Here is a 25669-nt window from a genome sequence, read left to right as displayed (position 1 = left end):
CAGGGCTCACAGGTATTAACTGTACTATTCTTTCTCCACATATATAGATATATACATATAATTAGGTCTAAAATAAGTTATTAATTATATATCCAGTGAAAAGCAAGTTGCTACCACATGACACTGTACACAAAATTATTCCTGCTACTGTGATCTACTTTTCTTTTTCTCTGACCAGCAAATAGGAGTGAAGATAATTTGCATATTCAAAAACCAATGATAAATGGATATATAGTAGTATATGGTATACAATAGTCTTTCTGAAAACAGTGTATTCAGAAAGACTATTTGAGTTAAGTTTCATTGTAAATTAAAAACTACAATAATTCTTAAAGATAATTAAAAACATTAAATAAAAACTTCAATAAAATTTAAGAGTTAAAACCTCATCGTGCCTTTGCCTGACATAAATAAAATGTAATGGTAACATATATACCGTATCAAAGTAGGAAAATTATCTTTTCTCATTCTCATATGAAATAGATAAATGGAAAATTCATCACTCAATGATTACCAAATTTACGGACATGTGCATTAACACCCAACATATATTCCATGTCTTTTTGCACATAATACTGAATTCATGCTATTTTCTACTCTGGGGTTGCAGTACTTATGGAAGCATTGTCCAGATTTACTTATTTTCCTTTAAGTCCCCTTTCATGTAAATACTTACACTACTTTCATGTAAATACTTACACTACTTTCATTTTACATATGAAGAGGCCTTTTCCAATTGTATTAAAATGTTTCTATAAGAATTTTTATCAGAGAAAAGAAAAACATACAGTGCAAGTAATAACAGGAAGGATCTCTACCATCATATTCATTACAATGAAAACTTCACTGACTTCTTAGAACAGGTATCTTCTGCAGTGAAGTGTACCTTTCTTCTGTGGTAGGAACATGACATCACAACCAGGCTACTGACCTGTGAATTGGCAGCTTCCTCAGGAATAACCAGCACAGCAGACTTTGCTATTCCTAATATTTTAGGCACATCCTTGGCACTTCCCCTAACCAGGCTTACATTAGTAAGTTCCAGAGTAAAATTCGAGCCCAGTAAAATAAATGCCTTTGAGAGAGAGAATTTCATTAAAAAGGTAGAAATTTAATTCCACTAAAAATATTATCCAACAGTGCAAATAATTAAAAAGCAACCTGCAGATTCTTGTTTGTTTACATACAAAGCATTTTCAATACAAGTGTTTCATTGATTATGTTTCTCAAAGAATTACAGTTAAGCCATCTTGCTGGAATAGGAGTTTGTAAAGCAACTATTGCCATTTTAAAAAGTTGCATTTGACACACTGGCCACCTTTGGTTTGATTTTAATCCTTAGGATTAAAAATATTTAAGATGGTTGTAAGAGAATGTAAGAGTGGATGTAACACTGTGATAAAAATGACAAACAATAAGGAAACACAGGAGACTGCAGGTATATCTATCTTTTTCTTCATTGGTCACAAATGACAGATCACTATTTACAATCCAAAGAAACTTAAGAAAATATTTGCATTCATATAATAATAAGATGTTGAACTCATAGTAACACAAAACAACAATGTAAGGAAACTTAAACTATTTGAACACATCCATAACAGTGATTTTGCAATTACTGTCAGAAAATTTGATTTTCAAATCCAGTTCTACTCCATAAAGAGGAAATTCGTAACACCAAGGCTCTCTTTTCTGCTTCTTCACAGTTGATATTAGTGAGAGTTTTTTATCTTATTTGTATCATGATGAAACAAATGGAAGCAACAGATATCATGAAAGCTAAAAAAAGAGTAATACACACCTGGTTGCTTATTGGCACTCTTTTTACTCCAAAGCTGGCACCATCCTTTATTGTAAGGAATCCCACCTCGTTCTCGGGTTCAATTAGTGCTTTGTCATTAAGGGATATGACACGGTACTCAACCATCACTTCTCCAAATGCCCCAGCATGCCGAGTCACATTAATCTGAACATATCGATCCAGGGCTTTTTCTACCAATACTGACTGCTGATCAGAGTACAGGGCAAACACTCCATAAGGATCATCATTTGCAAACACTGTGATCTTTGAAACTCCTTTCTCATGGTCTAAATCTGCTCCACCTTCCACTGATATCAGCTGTACCTCATAGCTTTCATCCAGTTCTGGAACATCATCAGGTAACAGGTAGATAATTATCTCAGCTGTACTCTGCTGGTCAGCAATGACAACAGATCCCTCTGTCTCAAGAAAGTCACCTGTGATGTCAGATTCACTACATATTTCCCAGTAAACCTGAAATTAGTATAGAAAATGCAAAACATAAAAGAAAAATAATCTCCAAAGTCAGAAACTTGCAAATTCAGGATTCAGTATAGACAGGATATGGAACAGACTGCTTTTGAATGGGTAAAATAACAATTGTTTTAGGTATGCCTAGGAAGAATATCCTATCACACAGACTATCTTTCAAAAGAGTGTATTATTTCATTAACAGTGTTAAGAATATAAATATTTCCTTTGTTTAGTTTCAGAAGATTTATGTAAAACTATGTGGAATTTATGAACGTTTTTCAAAAAGTATTTCTCTTTTCTCACCAAAATACCATTGCTGTTTTTTCTGTTTCCAGTATTCCTCACATAAGAAAGGAATTAACTCTCATTAAACACAGCAGATGTTTCTATTAATTGATCACTTTATTTTAAATTAAATGAGTTCCTGTTAAAACTCCTAAACTTTAGGTAAAAACCAATGTTTTGTCATTGGTGGTTCAGAAAAGTCTGAGGAAGTCTGATTCTGTCTAAAAAAGTAAAATGCGATGATATCAAAGACAACTCACTGTCACTATGAAAGTACTGTCTCTTATTCTTCCATCAAAAGCAAACTGGGAGAGAAAGAAAGCAAGAGCAGTACAGCAGTATTGTTTTTCTTTTATTTCCCCTGACCAGGGAAGACTGAATTTTACTCTCCAAACCACAAGTACCAGGGCTAAGCCCTTCCTCAATTCAGTCTAAAAGGCAACATAAAAAAAAAAAAAATTTGAGAAACAAGCAATTGAAAGGCACAGAATGAGATATTTTTCCATACATCAACATCAAGGATGATTTCAGATTACATTGTTTATTAGGAAAAGGGTGAGAATACCGTTATGTTCCCCAGAATGCCTTGAATTCGTTTGACAAACAGTGTAATATTTTGTGGCCCTTCGTCTCCTGAAGGTTCTGCAAAATTACTCTCTTTTAATGATTCAGGAGCAAACTGTACAATTCCATTTGGATCACCAAACTTCTCTATCTGTAAAAAGGTAAACAAACATTTAAAAAACTAGAAATGTAGTGTGAGTTGTATTCTCATTGAACCTACTGATATTTTCACTGCTAGATGCTACAGGGCACATATCTGTTAGTTTCAAAAACAGCAGAGAAAATTTTGAATGTCTCTTTTCAGTTTTCAGTTCTCCTGTCCAAGCAGGAAAAGAAGAAAGTTTTATTTCAAATGCTACATCTGAGTATTTTGATTCTAAAGCAGAAAATGCTCAGGCAACCATGAATTAGTATACAGAAACTCTTCTAATACTAAGAGTTTGCAAACTCAGAACTATGGGAGAGAGAGCTCATCCACATCCATTTCCATGAACCATTAGCTGCAAAAAAGAATTTGGGGCAACATGACTTCCTGAAGGGGACTGTGGAAGAGCTAATTCCATCAATGTCTTTCAGACCAGATAATAAAAAAAAAAATACCATTTCCAGGGGAGATTATTTTGAGGGCTTCTTACAGCAGCTTTATAAATATTTCCTTAGTTGCAGTATCTCTAGAGCACTGATTTGTCTGTGATAACTCTCAAAAACATCTGCATTTCTCTAGTACTATGAGAAACCAGACTTTCTCCCTTCCTCTGAAGAGATGTCAAGAGTGACAATGTCCTATTTGTAACTTCTGAGGGGTCAGAGCCTGGTGCTGTGTGGGCATGTCCAGATCGCTATTACCTACCACACACACATGATGGTTGGTGCAGGCCAAGTGGTCTAGCCTGGAGAGTTTGTCCATCATCTCTTTGGTGTTTTCAAGTAAATTTCTCTTATCTTGACTCAGAAGCTGCTTTTTGTCACTCTCTCAAAAGAGAGGGTAGGGGAAGGGAAGCAGTTGAGTGGGGTTTAATTTCCAGCTGGGTTTAAATCACAACAGATGATAAACATAGTGACACATAGAAATGTGGGCTCAATCCATGCTCTCTCCAAAGAGAACTATAGAAAACTGCAAATAGGAGGGCCAGCTCACCACTTTATTCCAATTTTTACTGATAGATTCTCTGCCCTTTTTTCTTTCAGAATTGAATATAATATATCAAAATAGTACAAAGGTCAAAAAAGCCAAATGACTAAGTAATCATTGGGATTAATTTTTAAAAGCTTTGCATTTATAAATACCAATATCAATAGAAATCTCTGAAGAAAGAGAAGTGATAATAACTTACTATTAATGTAATGCTGTTTGCCTTAGAATCTATTTCTGTTTCACCTTTCATAAGGCTCAGTCGAATAATGAAGGTTTTCTGAACTTCAACTTCTTCATGAGGATAGATTTGCAGATTAATTGTTTTCAGACCTCCTTCTCCTTCTTCAAAATAGAATGTTCCATTCACAGGGTCACCAATGTCATTATTCAGAGGAGACAAAATCTCTTCTGAATTGGGTCCCAAAATGTCCCAGTTAATCTGTGGAAGAGATCAGTTTCAGATTTACAGGGGTCGTATATTATAACAGCATCCCAAGGGGAGAAGTGACAGAGTACCAAAAGTACTTAGCTATGTTTAAGTCTTTGCTATTAATACAGGATACAAAATAGTCATAATTAATTCTATGGGACAAAATATAGAAGCCTTTGAAAAAGTAAACATGTCAATTCACAAATGGGAATTTTAAAGTGTTAGTCACAATGTCAGTTTATTAAATTCTAGATGTTTGTAATAGAAAAAAAACTAAGATTTCTTTAGCATATAGCAAGAATCACAAAGGCCAGTGTCTATTTCTCTTTCATGACTTTTTTTGCAAAACTTCCCACATCAGTACTCATGATCAAAACCATTTCCCTTTGAAGTGTGATGTCAAGTCTAAAAATTACAAATATTTTCTATCATAAAAGTCAGCTTATAAAGAAAATTTCTTCAGATTATGAAGAAAATTATGAATCATTCATATTTCTTCAGCCTGATCAAAAGCCACGGTATTTCCAGCAATTCCCACGAATTAGATTGCCTTTAAGGAGGTTATATTCAGGACTTTACAATTATTATTTTGTTAATTTAAGTGTTTTTTGCTTTTCTCCAATGACTTCTAGAAAAAGTCAAAGATTGAGGCAATTATTATATATGGAGAAGAAAAGTTCATGGTTTATAATGCAAATTTTCCAATTATTTGACAAGACTGTGAAAGGCCCACCCTGTTTTATATTTATATCTTCACTTTATAAGTGGCCTGTATAGAGTAAAAAAATACTCTACAAAACTCATAGTAAGTAATTTCCTGAATTAAATTAAACTAGTAATAGTACATGAAGTTAACTATAATTTTTGTGGGATTAGGAGCTAGTTCAAAACAATATACACAATACCATAATAAAAGAAGGGAAGGAGGAGAAGAAAGAGGATTTTAAAAGGGTAACAACACTTTCTGTTATACTGCAGCTATATGCAATTCATGTTTAATAAAAAGCTGTAATTATACTATTAGAAATAAGTTACTAAGAAAGCTCTCAAAGCACAATGAAGGAGCTTTTTGACATAGTCACTGGAAAACTATTAGTCTTTTACAGACAAGACCCACTTGCGCCTCCACCAACTGCCCAGTCCTTTCCACCACCAGGGACACCGTTGTGGTTGCATCAGGGTTGGAAAGAACAATTTGGCTTTGGTTGAGAAATCGGACCATGCCCTGGGGAAAGTCACTTTTCGCAATGGTGACCTGGGTCACCAGGTGGAGCCCCAGGACAGCTCCACCAGTAGCTCCTGTCAGTTGGATTTCAAATTGCTCTGCAAATTCACTGCACAGAAAAAAAAAAAATAGAAAAGACATTCTGAGATATCTGAGAGAAAACAAAAAAAAATCAAAACAGTACTTAGTAATTCAATCATGCAACCAACTGAATGTGTTTAAAGGAATAAAGAACTCATCTCCATGGGTGCAGTGTAGAAGATTCATTCTAGTTGCATAGAATGGTGATATCTGAAATAAAAATATTCCAGATATCACAGTTCTGAAATTCTATCATTATTCTATTTTCTACTAGCATTAAGTTAAACAAAAATATGGAAAAATATTTTATTCTTCAGAGCAGTACTGTTGATGCCAACATTTCTTATAATGTAATTAAAAATCATATTTGATTGCATGCATGATTGTATACTATTTAACAGGAACTATGTCACTGTAATATAACATCTTCTTTTTCCCCTTTAGATGATTTTCTCCCTTAGGTGATTTTCTAGCCTGCAGAAAGGTGTTTTCCAGTTCAAGCTCTATAACACATATGGGTAGATTTTTTAGTGCATGCTAAAAAAGACTTAATCAAAAGTAAATTGGTGAATAAATATCTGAAAATATAATTACCTTTCTTCATCATTTATAATAGAGATGTAAATAAAAGACTGGTTCTGTTCATGATAAAAAATTACAGTATTATTATGAATTACATAGTCTACACCATGAAGTGCAGAAATACTTCGAGAAAGAAAATCAGCTGTGACATTGCCATAAGTTCCACGCTTTCTCAAAACAGGAATCATGATTATTCCAGCGTCCTCTTCCACTACAAAAATAATTGAGAAAAATTTATGTAATTTCAAAATTCATGCCAAAGTCTTATCTTCCAAAATATAGAGAGAACTTGTGGTAAACTTACCCTGTAGAAGGACATGCTGCGGATCAAATTCTATGATACCTTCAGCATTGTCATTTTTTGCAATAGTGACCCATACTGTGGAGCTATTTCCTATTACTGGAGGTTGATCCACCTGTAGACCATTCTCTCTTACAGTAAAATCAAATCCACTTGCAAGAACATAAAAAAACCCCATAAAAATACATTTTAAACTTCTTGTGAAAGTATAAAGATATGTGTGTGACGATTTTTTAATTACTGCAAATAATTTTATTTTCTGACAGTTACTACCGAAGATTTTTTTTCACATTTCTTCATATTATTATGTTTGCAAGAATTATTACTAGAAATCTGTATATTTCATTTGTTCTTTCTCATTTCATCTTTTTAATGAAATTTCTTGCAACTTGGCAATTTGTATCTAATGTATGGATTTTAAGTTTTATTAAATCTTAATCAGCAATACCTTTACACTAATGTTAAAATAAATGGATTTACCATACATCCATTTTCTATTATGATTACAATTTTAGCTGTATTACAAAATTTTACAGTAAAGCAGAAAAAATGTCTAGCAGTGATTTTATTCAGTTAGATCAGAATCCAAATACAGTTTGTTTTTCTAGTTTGTTTTTCTGCTTGTAACAAATGAACTGGAAATTTTAACTTTACCTTCCTTGGAGTTCCACTTCAGTAATCACCAATGAAAAGTTTTCAGGACCTTCAGGAAAGTCATCATCATGAATTTCAATCCAAATAATTTTACTTTCCTCCTCTGGTTCAAACACCATTTCCCTTATTGTGGGAGTAAAATCCATTCCTTCCTCTGCAGTCCCACTTATTATCTGAAAGCAAAGATGCACTCTGCCGTAGGATCCCTTGGAACGCACAATAGTGATGTTAACCTGAGGGAAAGAGAATATTTTCTTTTTAAAATGGCTTTGTTTTCTGTTACAGATGCGTTTGCAAGATGTTCTAAAGTCATATTTTCAATGGTTCTGTCCGGTAACAACAATATGATTGATCAAGTACAGAGTACATGCAATTTAACAGATAGCCACAGTCACTTTAGAGACTGATTTCTTTTCTTTCTAAAGTTGAACATAATTCTAGCAACAATGTTGATATTTATCAGTAATTTTATATAAAAAAGAATTTTAATCTAATACCCATTTTTCATCTTCTGTTGTTTGCAGTAGTTCATTGGAGAACGTAAACTCTCCATACGGATAATCACTGGCAGCCATGGTAATATTTGCTTGGCTGCTAGATTCATTTATGAGTCCTCCATCACTGATTCTGGTTAGTTGAAACTGGTAGTAATGCTTCTCCTCAGGACGGTTGTCATCTACAGCCTACAGGAAAGAACCAACAATAGCTGGAAGGATTTAAACTATTTCCAGAGAGAGAGAGATATAAATAATTTTTAGCCAAGATCCTAAGAAAATAAAAGAATGTACTTGAAATAGCTACTGGGATCAGATTTCTCATATACCTGTATTAGAACAACTGCTGCAGATTGCCTATCGCGCATGGTCAAGGTACCCGATACCTCAATAAATTCTGTGTGATGAGGAGGTGTTATATTCCAATATATTATGATCTCTCCAAAAATCCCCGGGCCACGTACCAGGCTGCAGGTAAGGACATAAACACAGATTTTATTTTTACCTTTATTATTTAATATCCAATACAGAGATAGTATATCATACTGTTGTGCATGGAAGAAATGTTATCAGCACTATGAAAGCTTGAGTTTTAATGTACTTAATCACTATTAAGAACATAAGAATTCCCTTTTCAGGCATTTTCAGAACATATCTAAAGTTCTCTTTTATTTCTCTGCGTTTGGAGGTGTGGTGGTTTAACAGGAAATATGTTTTCTGGGATGCTGTGGTTAGGCCAATGGATGCTCAGATTTTAATATTGGCACCTAATGTGGCCATTGGGACATTGGGTCTGCCTCTGAGCACACGGGGTTAAAGCAGGGCTCTCCCCTGGCAGGCTCTCTTGGGTTCTGGTCAGGGAAAGGCTCAGAGCTCCCCTGCCCGGCTGCGGGCTGGGCGGGGCAGGGGCAGCCATGGGGCCGGGTGAGGTAGGCCTGGGCCCCGGACAGAAGGGAGGGGAAGGCCCCTGTAGGATGGAAGGGTGGAGGAACACTGAGAGGCATCGGGCAGCCAGTGGTGAGCAGCAGTTCAGTGGTGAGAGCGCTGCACATGAAAGAAGAGGTGACCATTGGCACAAGAAGGACTCCACCTCCTGATGAACTGAGGATGGAGTATTCTGAAGAGTGGTGCTGGACTGAGAGTTGATGATTTGGGGGATGTATTGTATTGGGAATTTAGTGGGGAGGAGGAGAAGATATATTTGTGAAGTTTTCATTTTCCTTGTGTGTTTCTTATTTTTTTCCTTTCCCTTGTAGTTTAGTTAATAATTTTTTTTTTCCTAAGTGGGAGCCTGCTTTGCTTATTCCTGGTCACATCTCACAGCAAAAACCAGGGAGAGGGTATTCTCATGGGGGCACTGGCGTTGTGCCAGTGTCAAACCATGACAGGAGGCATCTCCAGCTGTATTTTTACCAAGAGGTCTTTCAAGTTTCTTTCCACATGTAGCCCAAAGATAGGGCATGAAAACTGATTTCTCTTCATTCTGTTCTGCTTTTCCAGAGATTCTGTTCTGCTTCTCTTTCCAGAGAAGGGCAATTGGATGTCAGGGTAATGCCAGGGGCAATTTGATCTATAAGGCAGATGTAGGATACTAGAATACTTCTTTGAGAATTTCTGTGATATGTTCTGTCTGCTGCTTGTATAAAACCCTATAATAACATAATGCTTGGATAAGTCACAGTAAAGATTTGTCTGCACATTCTGCACATAACACAATCTTAAACTACTTCTTGCACAAAGCATTATTTTCTCTTTTGGACTTCTTGGACCAGTACCAGAAGGTGTTCTGCTGCTTTATATTTGTTGGAAGTGTCATAATCTTTTATTCCAATGCTCTTAGAAGATTCTTCTAAGAATCTAAAACTCTTTGTTCTGTTTTCAGTTGATTGAATAAAACAATTGCATATTGTTTCCACCAAAACCCCCATTCCCACACTGTTTATGCTAGAATATAACAATTTGCTGAAATACTGTTCAGGCAAAAATCCTGAATCAAATTCTATAAAGCACAAAGCACCTTTAAATGTCACATTTTCTTACCCCTTTCTTTTGATTAAGATCCTCTTTCCTTTGGTGCATCCTTTGGTGATGTTGTAAATAACTTGAAGACAGAGAGGAATATTTGGACCTCTCCATTAATACTGAAAGGATACACACATGGTATATTCTACCCTTCTTTAAAACCAATCACCTACTTTTTAAAATAGTACTGATTATAGAAGTTATGATAAAATGCAATACTCAATAAATTGCCCAATGCGGGGTCTCATAGCTTTTGAATCTGGGCTGTTGCTCTTTCTTTGACAAAATGAGATATGTACCCACCTAATAAGAGCAGTTCCATTATAACCTCCTGAAGGTTCTCCAATCAAAATATGCTGGGATGAATGGGCTATCCCAACCACCCCAGAAGCTCCTTCATCTCCCATAATAGTGATGGTTGCAACACCTATGAAGAGAAAAATTAGTCTCATGGTAAGTGAAAACTAAGCAATTTACCTTTGGTAAATTTTGCGGCATGAATAGTTAAACATTAGCTTCATAGAGGGCTGTGGAACTATCTGACTTCTTTAGGTAAGGAAATTAGGGAAAAAGACTGACATTCACAATTGCAACCAACTAGATGCCCACAAAATACTTAAGCACTGGAGACTAAAATAATATGAACAGACTTAGAATAGTTCTCATATAGAATATCTAAAACCAGAAGATACTGAATTAACTCTTTACCATTTACAGGAGATATCTCTGCATCACCAGTAGAGACTAGTTGAATGGTAAATGTTTCATTCCCCTCCAGCAGACCGTCTTGTATTGCATGTAAAATAATCAGTTTCTGGGACTCAGTCTGCATCATGTAAAGACCAGAAAGACATGGATATATATTAAATGAAATTAAACAAAATACAGTGTTAAAAAAAATTTTCTGAACATATCAAGTGTTAAGACTGCTTGACATATTCTTTAGTATTTTAAAACATGAGATTATCTGATCTGGCTGAAATTTCTTCTCACAGATTGATAGCCAGTAAAAATTGTCTCTCAAACATTGCGGGCCACTCTAAAAATACCCTCACTATTTTCAACTAAATAAAGATTGAAATTCCTTTGAAATTGTAATCACAAAGGTGTTTTTTAACTTAGAGGAAATTTTCTATAGAGAAACTACCTATTCAATAGTAAACACATATTCTAAGGATTATTTTATTAAGATTAGATATATTAGTCAAATTAGATATATTAGTCATATTATTAAGATTAGATATATTAGTCAAATTTCTGCCTAATCCACATTTTTGTCAGTGGGAAGTGGCAAAAATATATAAATTTAGTATATCATGCATACAGTTTATGCTTATACTCAAGCATGTATAAATGTTCAAGACAAAATGTGAAAGCCTACCAGTAGCGAAATGACAGCAAAACTTTGCCAAATGCTAATGGTTTTACCAGAAAAAAAAAATCTATTTTTCAGCTGACTCAAAGTAAAACAACCAGCATGCCTATTGATTTAATGAAAAAAACCCTTATGCTGAGAGAAAATACATTATGCTCTGCTAAAATACTTTTCTTCATTAAATATTTTGAGTAGACTGTAATATTTATATTTAAATATTAACACAGTATCCAATATTTAACTCTGAGTTCAGAACTGCAACCTGCCATGAAATACAAATTAAATAACACTGTCTAGTTTGAAAGTTATGAAGGTGCTTTTGGGGTTTTTTTTAATCTGCAGATTTTGAGCAGTCATTTTTCTTTCTCACTCTTTCAATACAAATTTTCTTTTAAAGATTCTTGATACTTTACTGGAAAAAGTGTTTCTGTAATCATTATTTTCATTTGGTAGTTTCAACTTCTCTTTCTTAATAGTAAAAACAGTGGAGATTTGAAGATCTACCTTCCTGATGATTACATTCTGCTGCATTAAAAGAGCATGTCAGCTTTCCATTGCATCTTGAAAGAAGCCTGAATATTTCTAACCCCACCAGTTCAAACTGACATTTTTCTAGTGTATAATACTTAGTAACCCTGTACTTCTATCAATAAGTAACAACAACCATACAAATATACACCAGTAGAAGGAAGTATTTATAAATAAGTTATTGCAGTACCTCACTGAAATGAAGGGTACCATTTAGAGGGGTCAGATCATATCTGGCTGCTTCCTCGAGAATCCATAACACTGTAACTGCTCCTCTTCCTCCCTGACTTCGACTTACATTGAGCAAAACAATTGCAGCAGAGTCATCAGGTGTCTCAGGTTCCTTCACAGTTACCTGATGGAGAAAGAGAAGGAGAATATGGGAAAGACTGTATTGAAAAAAGTCAAAAGCTGCATTGATTATGTCAAAAAACATGGATACATGTTTAAGATAAACAGTGGAGAACATTATCAATGACAATTCTAAATAATAGGAGTGAAAATGGATAGGGACATAACAGGGGTAAGGAGAGTGTTGAATTCTGGTAGCAAGGACTAGTCATTCAAGTGATTTCTGTATGCACTATGATCCAAAACAATTACAGACAATGTCACCAGCAGGCTCAGTACCAGCAAAAGGGAGAGCAGAAGCATTGCAAGAACTAAGATGAGATATGCTTTGTAATTTCTTTCCAAATTTTACTTTCAGTAATGCAGATTATTATACAGACCATCAAAAATCCTTCCTAGGATGTCCTGAATTGTTATTATAGTGAATTAAATTGATTCAGTCATGCAGAAATCTACATTTATGCAGCAGCACTTTCACTGTTACTACCATCCTACACAGCTCAATGAAGACAAGCACTAATATCATTTCAATGAAATCACATCTTCCACTGCAGTGAAGGCTTACAAAAATCAGCTATATGCTAGTGACACGAACCCACTCCAAGTCTAGCAGAAAGGAGTGCAGCCTAAATCAAACTCACATTCTTTTCTTCAAACCTGAATACCCCAACAGGAGAATCATTTGGTGGAATAGCAACAGTTACCAGGGTGTCATTCCCAAGTCTTGCACCACCTGTTACCCTCACCAGGGCAATTTTGAATATCTCAAGGAATTCAACTTCATTGTCATCTATGATTGTAATTTCTATTTCTCCTGTAGCCTGTAGAAATGTTAAAAAAAAAGCAACAAAGCTTCATTTATAATATTCTGCCAATTGTTTGAAAAAAAATTAAAATAGGCAAATTGTATCTAGTAATAGACAATGCTGACCTGTTAATTTTTCTTCTTATGCTTGTATATTTATAATAAGAAGATATAATTTCAGTAGTTGTTTTTCAGTCCATCAATGTAAATCTTTTTTGTTAAAACCAGCAGAATGTTCTGCTTTGGTACTCAGTAGAAAGTGCATGTTGACAATATTGTCAATATTCTGTCAAAATTCTGCACACTATGTATATCCTTCCCTTTGCCAAGGATCACTTATATTCACTTAAAATCAAAATCCCTCGTGTACAATAAGTATTCTAAGGTGCAGCATGAAATTTAACACTTTGTGTGGAACACAGATAAGAAAACATATAGGTTTATTCTGAGAATTTATAGTGAAGGTGGATTTCGCTACAAATTTTCATTATAACAGTGTTTATTATTAGAAGTTATGTCCTCACTTGCCAAAGTACCAAAGACACACAAGCCTATATGGTCAATGGTTTTGAATATTCTGGTTTTCCATGTTAAAAAACTGAAGCTGGGACCATCATTCACATACATAAGGCCATAAATAATATGTTTACAGTGAAAATTATGATAGAGATAAAACAGAAAAAATCTTAAGCTGGTAACCCAAAGTCAGGTAAACTTTCAGCAAGTGAATACCTGTCCATCTGCAAATGTAAGGTTTCCACATGATGGTGTGAAGTCTTCAAAGCTGGCAGTTGAAAGAATGGATTCCCAATACAGAGTTGCTGACCCAAACCTCCCAGCCTGTCGAACAACTGGGAGTTTTAGTACATTTTGTGGTGGTGGTACCTCATAACCAGAAACAGCTCCAGTGATACCCTGTATATTCAAAAAGAAATTGCCGTGTCTCAACAAACTTTTTTTTTTTTAAGTTTACTGGCAGTTAAAAATAAGTGAAGAAATACTTGTAAAATGGTCTGGCCTTAGAATTGACCTTGCTATGAGCAAAAATCTGGATTAAATGACCTCCTGACATTCCTTTTTATGACATTGGTTTCAGCAATGCCAGCTCCATAATAAATTTTGTGTATTATTTGTGACGAACCTCTTAAGAAAGAATTGTTTGTCTGGTATCTGGCCATTTTACCCAGAACAATTTAGTACCATAAAGCTAATCAGAACACTTTCATAAATCATCTGAGAAATCAGAGCGTCTTGCTCAAAAGCCACTTTACATGTTTTTCATTCAGACTTATTTACCTTTGTAACATTAAAATTAAATATTCCTCTGGCATCGTCATTTTCTTCAATTGTTATTTCAGCTATTTCTAATCCAAGCCTCTTCACACTTGGCTGTCCTTCAGACAAAGTGATTAGCTGCACATCAGTAATATTGATTATAAATCCTTCCTGTAATTCTGGAATATTATCCTGAAAAAGAGTTTTAAATGTCTTTTTTTTTAATGATACATTGCAATATAGTACAGTTGACTACTTGTAGGTTGCTACCTGTTCAAAACTTCTCAGTATTGGGGACCATATAACCAATCTCTGGCTTCATACCATAAAGATGAAAAGATACTTTTGCTGAGATTTTGAAATCAAAGCTGACAAGTCAGATTCCAGATCTGCAAGAACAGTGGAAAGCAGTGCTGGCTGTCATCTGTTACTGCTACCTATGAGAAAGTCAGCTAGATCTCAGAAACCAAGCCATGACTTGAAAATCAGTACCTCCATTCTAAATATAGTTAAAGAATATACATAATCTTTTTCATTATTATAAGCAAATTTTTGGATTATAATCAAAGAATTTGGCTCATTCCCAGTGATGAGTATGCAAGGTTTTTTGAAAGAGATGGCTGCAAGAGTCCCAGCACAGCCATTTCCATAATGTTAAGTCATACTACTAGTATAAATTCAGTACCATTTCCATTTCCTTAAAAGATATTAATAGCTTAAGAAATTGTTAGTCTACTCACAGGCAAAATAGTGACTATGACAGAAGCTGTTGTTGCATTCTCTGCCATAATTACTGTTTTCTTTTCCAGTACATAATCCTCATTTTCTGTTGCTCGATTGGAGGGTGGGAGTTCAAAGTTTGGCGCAGTGCTCAACTGGACTGCAAGGTCCCCAACAAATCCTTGTTCTCGAACAATTTGTAGAGTAACAGTAGTTGAATTCTCCTGCCCTATAGTAAGGAGATAGAAAAAATTCAAGATACGATTGTTTTACAATCATAGAATATGCTGAGTTGGCAGGAACCCACCAGGATCATCAGAGTCCAACACCAGAATCACACCATGGGCCTGAGAGAATTCTTCAAATTCTTCTTGAACCCTGTCAGTCTTGATGACCACTTCCCTGAGCACACTGGGTGGTGCTCAGCCACGCTCTGGGTAAAAAACCTTTCCTGCTAGCCAATCTAAATCTGCCTGAACTCAGCTTCATGCAATTTATTTAAGTTCCTGTCACAGGGCACCAGAGAGTGCAGCAATCAGTGTCTGGCCCTCCTCTTCCCCTCATGAGGAAGTTGTAACTGCAATGAGGTCTCCCCTCAGTCTCCTCCTGTCCAGGCTGAGAAGACCAAATAACCTCACCCATTCCTCATACGACTTCCCCTCAAGGCCTTCACCATCCTCATGGCCCTCCTCTGCAAGCTGTCCAAAAGCTTAATGTCTTTCTTATACTGAAGTGACATAAACTGCCCCCAGCACTCGAGGTGAGGCTGCCCCAGGGCAGAGCAGAGCAGAGCAGGACAATCCCTTCCCTTGCCCTGTTGGCAATGCTGGGCCTGATGCCCTCCAGGACATGCTTGGCCCTCCTGGCTGCCAGGGCACTGCTGGCTCATGTTCAACTTGCCACTGACCAGGACCCCAGGTCCCTTTCCATGGTGCTGCTTTCTACCATCTCATTCCCCAGACTGTCCATCCATCAAGAGTTGCCCCATCCCAGGCGCAGAGTCTGTTACTTTCCCTTGTTAAACTTCATACTGGGTGATTGCCCAGTGCTGTACTTTGTCAAGGTCTTTCTAATTTGTTGAGGTCTCTCCTCAGGGACTCTCTGCCCTCAAGGGAGCTCCTCCCAATTTAATGTTGTCAGCAAACTTAGTATTCCCAAGAGTCCTGGATCCAAGTCATTTCTCACAGTATATCACAGTACAAGCTGGCTTGTACTGGGCAATTAATTTGGATATAAATAAGGAAACCAGTCGGTTCCATAAACTGGGCCCTGTGTTGACAGAGAGGAATCTCAATTAATTACCTTCTATCCTATGCTGCAGACATCTCACTTGTCTGGGAGCTGAGCAGCTTTAAAAGATCAGACCAATGAGCTATCTAGTGCTATCAGACCAATGAGCATTTCAAAGCCCCTTTATACAGAGGGGTTCAAACAATAAACTCTATCTGTTGCCACATGGACTTCAGGTGTGTGGTCATCTCTGTCTCTGACCCACCCCCCTTCATGCTACAGCTGTTCATGAAGATGTTGAAGAGAACTGAGACTACGATGAGCCCTATGGAAGCCATATTTCAGCCCTTGGCCTGCTTGATTCTCAGGTCAGCTAACTACCGGAGCTGCTTGTTAGAAGCGCTTCAATTCTGCTCCGTGACACAAAAGTCCTTGAAGAATTCTAGGGCTTAAGCAGATGAGCACACACAAGTGATGAGAACACACAAAACAGTGCCTATATTTGAAGATACTGTGCATCGAAAAACTGGATCTAGAAGAAGAATAAGATATTAAATATCTACAGTTTTATATGTGTATTACACAAATTATTACTTCAACACTTACACTTTTATTCAGTTATCCTTCAAAACTTCTATCTCAGTAATTTGCCTGACCTTTCATGCCATCACTATTGATTCTAACACAGAAAGTGGTATTTAGGGTAGTCATTCTGGTTGTAAATATCACATTTCCTTAACTCAAATATCGAAGAAGTTAAATAGACTTGTATCAGTCAGAATCAGCATCCTTTTGGGAAAGCAGATTTATTTTATCCAATCAATAATGAAACACATGATCTGGTGAAAAGTGGTGCATTTATGACTGCAGAAATAGATAAAATGTAAATAGGCTTGCACTTCAAACAAGTTATTGTAACCAGGTATTATTTCACAGACAGAATTTGTGAATAATTCATTAAAAGTACAACAGTTAAAGACTGGAAAAAAAAAAAAACAACTGTGCAACCAGTGGAAGCTAGGAACCTTCCTTGAATCCTAACTTCAAAGTATAAATGTTTATAATGTGTAAGAAATTAACAGAACCCCATACATTACTTCTAGGTGCTAATAAAGGAGCAACACCAATTCACCTGAAAATAAAACATATTAGAATATTTTACATGTGATAATATACTCTGATGAAAAAAGTATTTTTTGTATATCTAATTTTTTTAAATGGACAGAATATTAAATTGTTAGAAAATTCTAACTGGATTGTTAAAGTATGAATAGCCTATCAGGTAACTGCGGGAAGAGCCCCAAAAAATGCCAGCTAGCTCCCTGAACCAGGAGAGAGGGAAGAAGCCTGCCTGTCAGTTCTCCTCTGATCAAGTGCCTGGGAGATCTTTTTCAACTTGTGCCTGGAAGGAAAACCAAATCAAACATGTAACTGCAAGCAGAAAAACACCACCTTTTTCATGAAGTACAATTCACTCCTGCTCTGCTTCCTTCCTTCCCCTAGGCCTCTGAGCAAAAGACTTCCCTTTTTGAGCCACTTCAAGGGGAAAGTCTTTCTATGCAAATTATTTTAAATATAGCAATCTCACTAAATGGGCAACTTCTGCTTTTTATATAAACAGAAGTATTTTATGCATTTGTGATTTGCAACTTACCTCTCAAGAATGGCTGAAGAATATGATGTATGCAATGTGAAATACAGCATAATTACATATTTTAAGGGATATTTATGCTATAAATAATAAAATATTGCTGATATATAAAAACTTTAATAAAAAACTGATGATATATATACATATAAGTATATATGTATGTATATATATACATTTATGTAACCAGTGTTATAGCGTTAAAAATGCTGACTTTGAAAAAACATACATTTTTTCCTAAGAATTAAGAAACAGACTTACCTTCTGGCTCTGTGATTTTAACAAAGAGAGACTCCATGTGCCATTCAATCACACCATGTGGAGAGTCACTGGGTAAAATGCTAAGTACAGCTCTTGCCCTTTCGGGATCAATGACAGCTCCTTTTGTGCTGTCTTGAACATCCACAGTGGTAACACGCGTGAGTATGATTTCCACTGCCTCTGAAAGTTCTGCAACACTGTCCGCAAGAATTGTCAGGGTGATTGTGGACAGGGCCTGACCTTCTGAAAATGTAACCTAAAGTTTTAGAGGAAAAGCAGAAAAAAAGTCAAATTTCTTGTCAGTGTTAGTAAACCTAGAGTTTTATTCTGTAAACTGTTTCAGTTATAAAATGCATCTACATACACACATACATATCTTATAGAATCATAGAATACAAGGTTGGAAGGGACCACAAGGATTATGTGGCCCAATCTTTCTTGGCAGTACCAGAGTCTAACCAAGATGGTCCAGCATCCTCTCCAGCTCAATCTTAAAAGTGTCTGTTTTGGGGAGTCCACAACTTTCCTGGGAAGGTTATTCCAATGGATGATTGTTCTCATGGTGAAAAATTTACGTCCAGTGAGAATCTCCGCAGGAGTAACTTGCATCCATTACCCCTTGTCTTTTCAACATGACACCTTGTAGAAAGTATTCTACTTTGTCACCACTTTTTAAGTACTGACACATGGTCTGAACATAAGGTCTCCCTAAAACCTTTTCTCTAAATTGAACAGCTCTCTCATCCTTTCCTCATATGACAGGCTTCCCTGTCCTCTAACCACATTTGTGGTCAGCTCTGGACCCCTACCAGCCTGCCCATATCTATTTTCCATAATGGGGACCAAAACTGAACAGCTGTAGCCCAAAAAGTACCACTCAGTAGAGTGGGCTAATGACTGCTTTATCTCTGCTGGGAGTGGCCTTGTTGATGCTACCCAGAAACATTCTGGTGGATTGCATCAATGTTCATATTCATGTTTATAATGTTTATATTGAGTTTATTGACCAGGAGAATCCCCAAGTCCCTTTTCCTGGAGCTAATCCCCAGTCAGGATAGATGCCAGTGGTTGCTGGACTCCTGAATTATGTTTTCCATAATGCAACATTTGCTCCCAATGAATATTCCAGTCTGCCCAGGTCTTCCTGCTAGATGGCTCTCCAAAGAGTCCACTTCCTCACATCGTCAAACTTCATCAGAGTACACCTGATCTCATCACCTACATCACTTATGAAGATATTAAACACTGCTGGGCCCAATATTGATCCCTGAGGGACCACACTTGTGACAAGTTGCTAGTTTGAAAAGGAGCTATTTACCACCACTCCCTGGGGGCAGCAGTAACACATTACTTTATTTAGAAAAAATCCAGAGCAAGATGTATCAAAAACCTTGAAGAAGTCCAGGTAGACAATGGCTTTTTCTTTTCTTAATAAACAGCCTTTATCTCAAGATTTTTCTCTTTCTCCTCATCCTGCTGAGATGGGGAGTAAGAGAGAAATAGTTGGAGGTTTTTAGACAGCTAAGGTCAACACACCACATATATCCATATCAAAATAATGAACATATATCTCTTAAAATCATTGCTATGTGAAAAAAATGGCTACTCAACTTATATTTTTCTTCTTCTCCAGATAAAATGATTGATACATGCTTTGTCTATCCATATTCTTATTTTTAAATTCAAAGGGCCTGCCACTTGATTAGGTCTTTCTCAACAAAGAAGATGTGTGTAGAAACACATCTAGTCTAGTCTACACATAATATGTAGGACAAACAGAAATTTCCACTTAATATCATCCTTTCTGACTCTTCCTGCATGGAAAGCTATGCAGTGTACTCATATGGTATGTAGCTGGAATGCACAAGGAGGTACTCTAACAATTTTAGAATGATTGTTTTGGGACCCTTGATTTCCAGTTCATTTATTTTTCTCTTCACTATTTTTCAGGCTTTGTGTCTACTACAGACAGCCAGAAGGTGGAGGATTTTGATTTACAGAAACTGACTCCTGCCAGTCCTAGGACATATAAAGAGCTTTGGCCACAGGAAAAACTGGATTTTAACATGGCTGGGAATCTAAAAGTCTCAAAAACATAGAAAACTGGGACTTGTCATATTCTGCTGGGCCACTTAAGTTCTCCATTGTATTGAAAAGGTCAGGACGAAGAGCAAACATTCCCAGATTCCCACCTATGCAAACAGTTTTACATAGTAACTGAATCTCACAACAGGGAAAAAGGAAGATGTGAATAGGATACTACAGATACACATCTCCTGTGCCTGGACAGCTTTGCAATATCAGGTTCTAGAAGTGTAAGGGTGATGCCGCTTACAGTATCACCGCTTACAGGTATTATGTGCCAGCCAGAAGCAAAAAACATTTGAATCACAGGAAAGGACCAGGAAGCAGGGATTAACAGAAAAGTGGGGCAATCTAACGTGTACTGTCCTTCTCACTCAATACATCTTTTTCTATTGTCTGAGACAATACAGTCAGTGCCTCCCCAATAATAGTGATATTATTAAATACCATTCCTGAAGCTGGAAATACATCACTTATGCTCCCATTAGTGATCCACTCTACTGTAACTCGTCCATATGTTCCTATTAAACGTTCAATATTCAGGGTGATCAAGCTGTCCTGTTCCATTTCTTCAATTTGCTTAAATAAAGAACTCTGGAAAACATACAGCAGCAGAATCATAGCATTATTTTCTTAAAAAGAGAAGTTTCTCTAGAGAACAGGATATTCAAAGGACAGAGACATTGGGCTTCAATAAATTATTCTACTATTAAGCAGCTAAATGCAAGTCTATTGATTAAACGTTCATAACTTAATACTCAACAGGTCCAAACTTTATAAACACAAGAATTTGTAATGTCAGACCTCTTCATCCTGAGGCAAAAATTCAATGGTTTTTGTCACGGTTTTTTTTGGTACAGTATTTTACATCCAAATCATGTGAAGCAGATAAACATGTAGACTTTCAAGACAGACATACTTTTACTGTTGTTACTTTACAAATATTCACTCTCCTCACACAATGTTTCATTTCAGTGATGATTCTTCTGTGTTGTATATCTTCATTATGCATTTAGTACATATATCTGTTTACATAACTTCTACAATATTTGATAACTTAAGAATCAACAACTCCAAATAATACTTTTAGTCTGATATTTTCTCCAAAGTCTCCAAAGTTTTTATTTTGTTCAGGCAGATGGACTCATCCTGTGGCATAACTATTTTAGAGGAAAAGAATCTTTACTTAATTCCCTTGATTAACCAATCAATATAGACTATGATGATATCATATATGCCATCTGATAATTTTTTAGGTTGCTGCAAAGTAAAACTGATAAAATAATGGGTTATTCTAAATGTAAGGGGATTATAAAAAGCCCACAACAGGGACAGACTGGAACTGAGTTTCTATTACCTGTCATCTATATAACCAAGTAACAATGCTAAATGGAAGTCAAAACCCTTCTGTCTCAGGTTGCTACTGGACTTTAGAAAAAGAATCCTGTCACATGCAATTTAAGTATGTTTGTGTTCTGTTATTCAGAAATTATATATACATATTTTAATGATTTACCTTAAAAGTTTTACCTGGGCAAATGCAATGACTCCATAGGCATTGTCATTGGGAGGAATAATTATGTTAACAAAACTGTGGACACCAATCTCTGCACCTCCTTTAGGGTTTTTCAGGCGCACTTGAAAACATTCTTCCTCCTCTGGGATGATGTCATCCAGGATATTGACTGCTATCACAGCTTCCATGTCCCCAGGCTCAAATATCAATTCACCTGAACTAGCATACAAACAAACACATCAAGTAATTATAAACTAAGGATATGATTAACAAACTTTGAAAGCACTACTGAAAATTTAAAGAGCATTTTTGATGCTGAAATTGTTGTTTATTTTCCTGAGTAAGTCAAAGAGGTTGTGGAATTAGTGTTGGGCTTGTTTTTATTCTTAATTACAATAGAACATATAGTAACTGAGTAACTGATATTTCTTATTAATGTAATGTAATTTAATTTATCCCAAATAAAAGCTTCAATATCCAGTTTAACTACAAGTCCTTTTATTACATATTTTAAAGCAAGTTGAGAGAAGTTTGACTTCAGGTTAACTTAAGTCTACCTGTGAAAAATTCTCTTTAGTGTTAATAAACACATCACACAGAGGAGCCTATTATGGTCTTCACTGTAACAAAAAGACCACCAAAAAGGAATGCAAGAGCTGGGATACAAACCAAAAAGCCTACCTAGGTATAAAATCTGACTGGTTGGAGACAGTTGTCAGCTCATAAATCTGGGAGCTGGATTCAACGGAAAGAGCAATCAAACTCTTGCTGGAGTTCAGAGACTTTGTAGTAGTGAAAATGATATGATCTGCATATGGGGCTTCCAGCATCAGAGAGAACTGGTTCCCTTCCGAGTTCCAGGAGTACAGTGCTGTTGTGTCCTTACCAGAGAGGAGGATGTGAACTACATTGAGCAAGGAAGAGAAAAAAAGACATATTCAGTGATATATTTAAAATTTCTTGTAATATCAGAAATGCTCAATTGTTAAAAGTATCTCTTAAAATCTGATAAATAATATGAAAATTGAACGCATATATTTCTTCAATTCCAGTACTATAAACAAAATCTCACCTAAACCTGAAGGAGGTATGAAAACATGGATGTTTCTTACAGCAGAGACTGGAAGAGACTGAAAGTGTCTGAAGGTAGACTGCCCTGTCTCCCAGATGAAAATTTCAGAATTTCCAGTTTCTACAAAGGGGAAAAATTACAAAACATACATTATACATACGTTATATTGCTGCCTCTAATCACACACTGGTGGCCATTCAAAGGCAGAGGTTGGCAACTTTAATTACAAAGTGAGACCAGTGATTGTATCTTCCTTTTTACTTGCATAACTCCAGAGCATGATTTCCCATTAGATGATTTATTCCATGACATAATTTAAGGGTTTTTCTGCACACATTCACATAAAAGAACAATAAAAAACCCAGCAGACAACAGTCAACGGCAAAGAAACCTATGGACTGCAACACACACATTCAAAGAGTCACAGTGATGCAGACATAAAACAATGTCTAAAGTGTCATACTAGTAATAAAAATGTATTTTGCTGAACAATGCTCTTTGCATATAGCAAAACTCGGGAAAGCTTAGAAAGGGTGCAATGAGCAGCTAGATGAATAGAGTTATTATTCCCTATTGTTATTGGGAAAATATTTCATTAGCTTCATAAATATTTGAGAACATACACAATGCTTTCATTTTCTGAGGTACAAATCACAGATTACTTTGGTAAGATCCTTTTCAGCAAATTGTCATCCAGCAGTAATATTTTAATCTCTATCTAAACCCCTTTTATTCCAAATACCTTTGCTATCAAACAAGCCAGCACATACTTAGCAAACTCAGTGTTTGTTTTCTGATAAATACCTTTTGCAACAATTAAATATATATCAGATCCAGAAGTCCAGGCCTCCATGTGTTTTATTTCTTTTGCTGGTAACTGATGAAGATTCCTAAACTCATTATTCAGCCATTGGTACAAGAGTACATTCTGGCTGGTATTTGACAAAGAAACTAGTAAGTACATAATGCCTCCTCGGGGAAACAAGGCAATGCTCAGAGCTTTGTAAAGTGGTAGTTGATGATGCAGCACAAATATATCTTTATTCCACTGGAAAACCTGCAAAAATAGAATATGTATTTTATTATATATTTATAAAAAGCACTAAGAAAAAAGAAATTAAGTGTTTTGATGAGAAATTGGAAAGACTTATAATTAACTGATTTCCTCATTTCTATAGTGGATCCTACATTATGGTGGAAGCACACTGATAAGCAACTGTAAGTAACTACCTTACTGAAAGTGCCTGTGCATCTGTTCTTCAGATGAACAGGTTTATGGTCAGATGCTATTTCTATCCCTATAGGTATTTAATGTAATAGACTTCAAAACAGAAATGACAGTAGCAATATAATCAAAATAAGTCTAAATTACATGTTAATTTAAGGAGTGTTGTTACCTTTAAACAAGTCTAGAATTTCATGTCTTAAAAATCTATAATAGAAATGTAACTAATTTTTCAGGAATACATACTTACTGTTTTATCTATATTTTCTTCATATTTCAAACTGAAAACTAATCAAACTACCTACATCAAAGCCATGAAGACAAGTGTGCTCTAACCTGGATGGAACTGAAACTGGTGGTATCACTCACAAAAACCAAATAGTCTTCTTCATCCACAGCAAAATGTTTGACAAGTGTGGTATCCAAAATAGAGAGGGTCTGTAGCTACAAGGAAAATATGGCAAAAATGGTATTTTGAAGTCAGTTCAAGTTCATACATATGCACACAGAGATTTAAAAACTGTAAACATACAAAACATGTATAAAATAATATATTAAAATTTTCATAGATGTAATTTTATAGTTTTAAAAATATATATGGGATCATTTTACAAAATTAATATTGGTTATCATACATTTTTCAGAAAATGCTCTATGACTTCATTACTCCACAATTTCTTTGTTCACTTCCAAGGTCATTTTATCTCTCCCTCAAAATATGACTATAAAAAACATTAGACAACAAGCTTTAATAACTGTCATGGTTTAGGAATGGTATTTCTCAGTTTAGTATTCCCACTGAAACACTCCAAACCCTGCTGCCTCTTCCTTTCCCCCCTGCAGTGGGATGGAGAGGAGAATTGGAAGCACAAAAGGTGAAGATCATGGGTTGAGATAAGGACAATTTACTGCAAACAGCAACGTGATAAGAAAATTAACAGTAAAAACAACAATAATAATAGCAGAGGGTACAAGAGAGGCAAAATTCACATGTGAAAATGCTCACTATGCAAAACCCATCAATATGTGAACTGCACCCAAATACCCCAACCCCCAGGAGAGTCCTTTTCCCCTGTCAACAGAAAATGACATGAGGTGGTATAGAATAACCTCTGGACTCCAGCCATACCCCCTCTCCTGGCTACTGCAAAATTAACCCTGCCCTGGCCTAAACCAAGACAATAACTTACATCACTGACTCATGCAGAGTGTTCAGTTGCCAAACTATCTGAGAATAGAGTTCTTTTTCCCAAAACATGGTGGAACAGAAGGGCTTCACAAAGTCCTTTCTAACCCCATTATTTAATGAATTTCTAAGTAACACAGATTTACCTTCAATAGTTTGCGTCCAGGCATGAATACATATACACTGCTGTTGGAAGCTCTCTGACTGCTTCCTCCATGAGTAATCACAAGGTAGGGAGAGGCATGGATTTGGAAAGACACACAGCTTTTAGGATTCCACATACTGAAATTCTGAGAGAAGAACAAAAATGCAGAACTGAAATGTCAAAGTTTTATTAAGCAGCA

General features: G+C 35.9%; 1 protein-coding gene across 9 annotated transcripts in view; it reads right to left on the bottom strand.

The window, feature by feature from the left end:
- ADGRV1 (adhesion G protein-coupled receptor V1) overlaps window positions 1-25669 on the bottom strand; it is a 288663-nt gene that overhangs the window by 170125 nt on the left and 92869 nt on the right. For 8 of the 9 annotated variants that reach the window (XR_011682574.1, XM_071448717.1, XM_071448721.1 and 5 more), the window contains 25 exons: window positions 25472-25615; window positions 24476-24583; window positions 23719-23971; window positions 22915-23034; window positions 22524-22746; window positions 21857-22061; window positions 20774-20920; window positions 18242-18497; window positions 15123-15331; window positions 14404-14574; window positions 13840-14022; window positions 12944-13123; window positions 12142-12306; window positions 10757-10874; window positions 10352-10475; window positions 8356-8494; window positions 8030-8215; window positions 7533-7765; window positions 6882-7030; window positions 6590-6788; window positions 5807-6023; window positions 4459-4698; window positions 3126-3275; window positions 1802-2275; window positions 932-1075 (listed from right to left, as the gene is read on the bottom strand). Coding sequence is in view for 8 of the 9 variants with exons in the window: in XM_071448717.1 (XP_071304818.1) it covers window positions 932-1075; window positions 1802-2275; window positions 3126-3275; window positions 4459-4698; window positions 5807-6023; window positions 6590-6788; window positions 6882-7030; window positions 7533-7765; window positions 8030-8215; window positions 8356-8494; window positions 10352-10475; window positions 10757-10874; window positions 12142-12306; window positions 12944-13123; window positions 13840-14022; window positions 14404-14574; window positions 15123-15331; window positions 18242-18497; window positions 20774-20920; window positions 21857-22061; window positions 22524-22746; window positions 22915-23034; window positions 23719-23971; window positions 24476-24583; window positions 25472-25615 (4737 nt within the window). In the remaining variant the exon portion in view is untranslated. The remainder of the gene's footprint in view (window positions 1-931; window positions 1076-1801; window positions 2276-3125; window positions 3276-4458; window positions 4699-5806; window positions 6024-6589; window positions 6789-6881; window positions 7031-7532; window positions 7766-8029; window positions 8216-8355; window positions 8495-10351; window positions 10476-10756; window positions 10875-12141; window positions 12307-12943; window positions 13124-13839; window positions 14023-14403; window positions 14575-15122; window positions 15332-18241; window positions 18498-20773; window positions 20921-21856; window positions 22062-22523; window positions 22747-22914; window positions 23035-23718; window positions 23972-24475; window positions 24584-25471; window positions 25616-25669) is intronic. The other variant, XM_071448720.1, reaches the window with a different exon arrangement.

This window comes from Agelaius tricolor, unplaced genomic scaffold (assembly GCF_023055355.1).
Source record: "Agelaius tricolor isolate 1412-34295 unplaced genomic scaffold, bAgeTri1.0.p SCAF_27, whole genome shotgun sequence".
Taxonomy (NCBI): domain Eukaryota; kingdom Metazoa; phylum Chordata; class Aves; order Passeriformes; family Icteridae; genus Agelaius; species Agelaius tricolor.
This window is presented reverse-complemented; position numbering and strand designations above follow the sequence as displayed.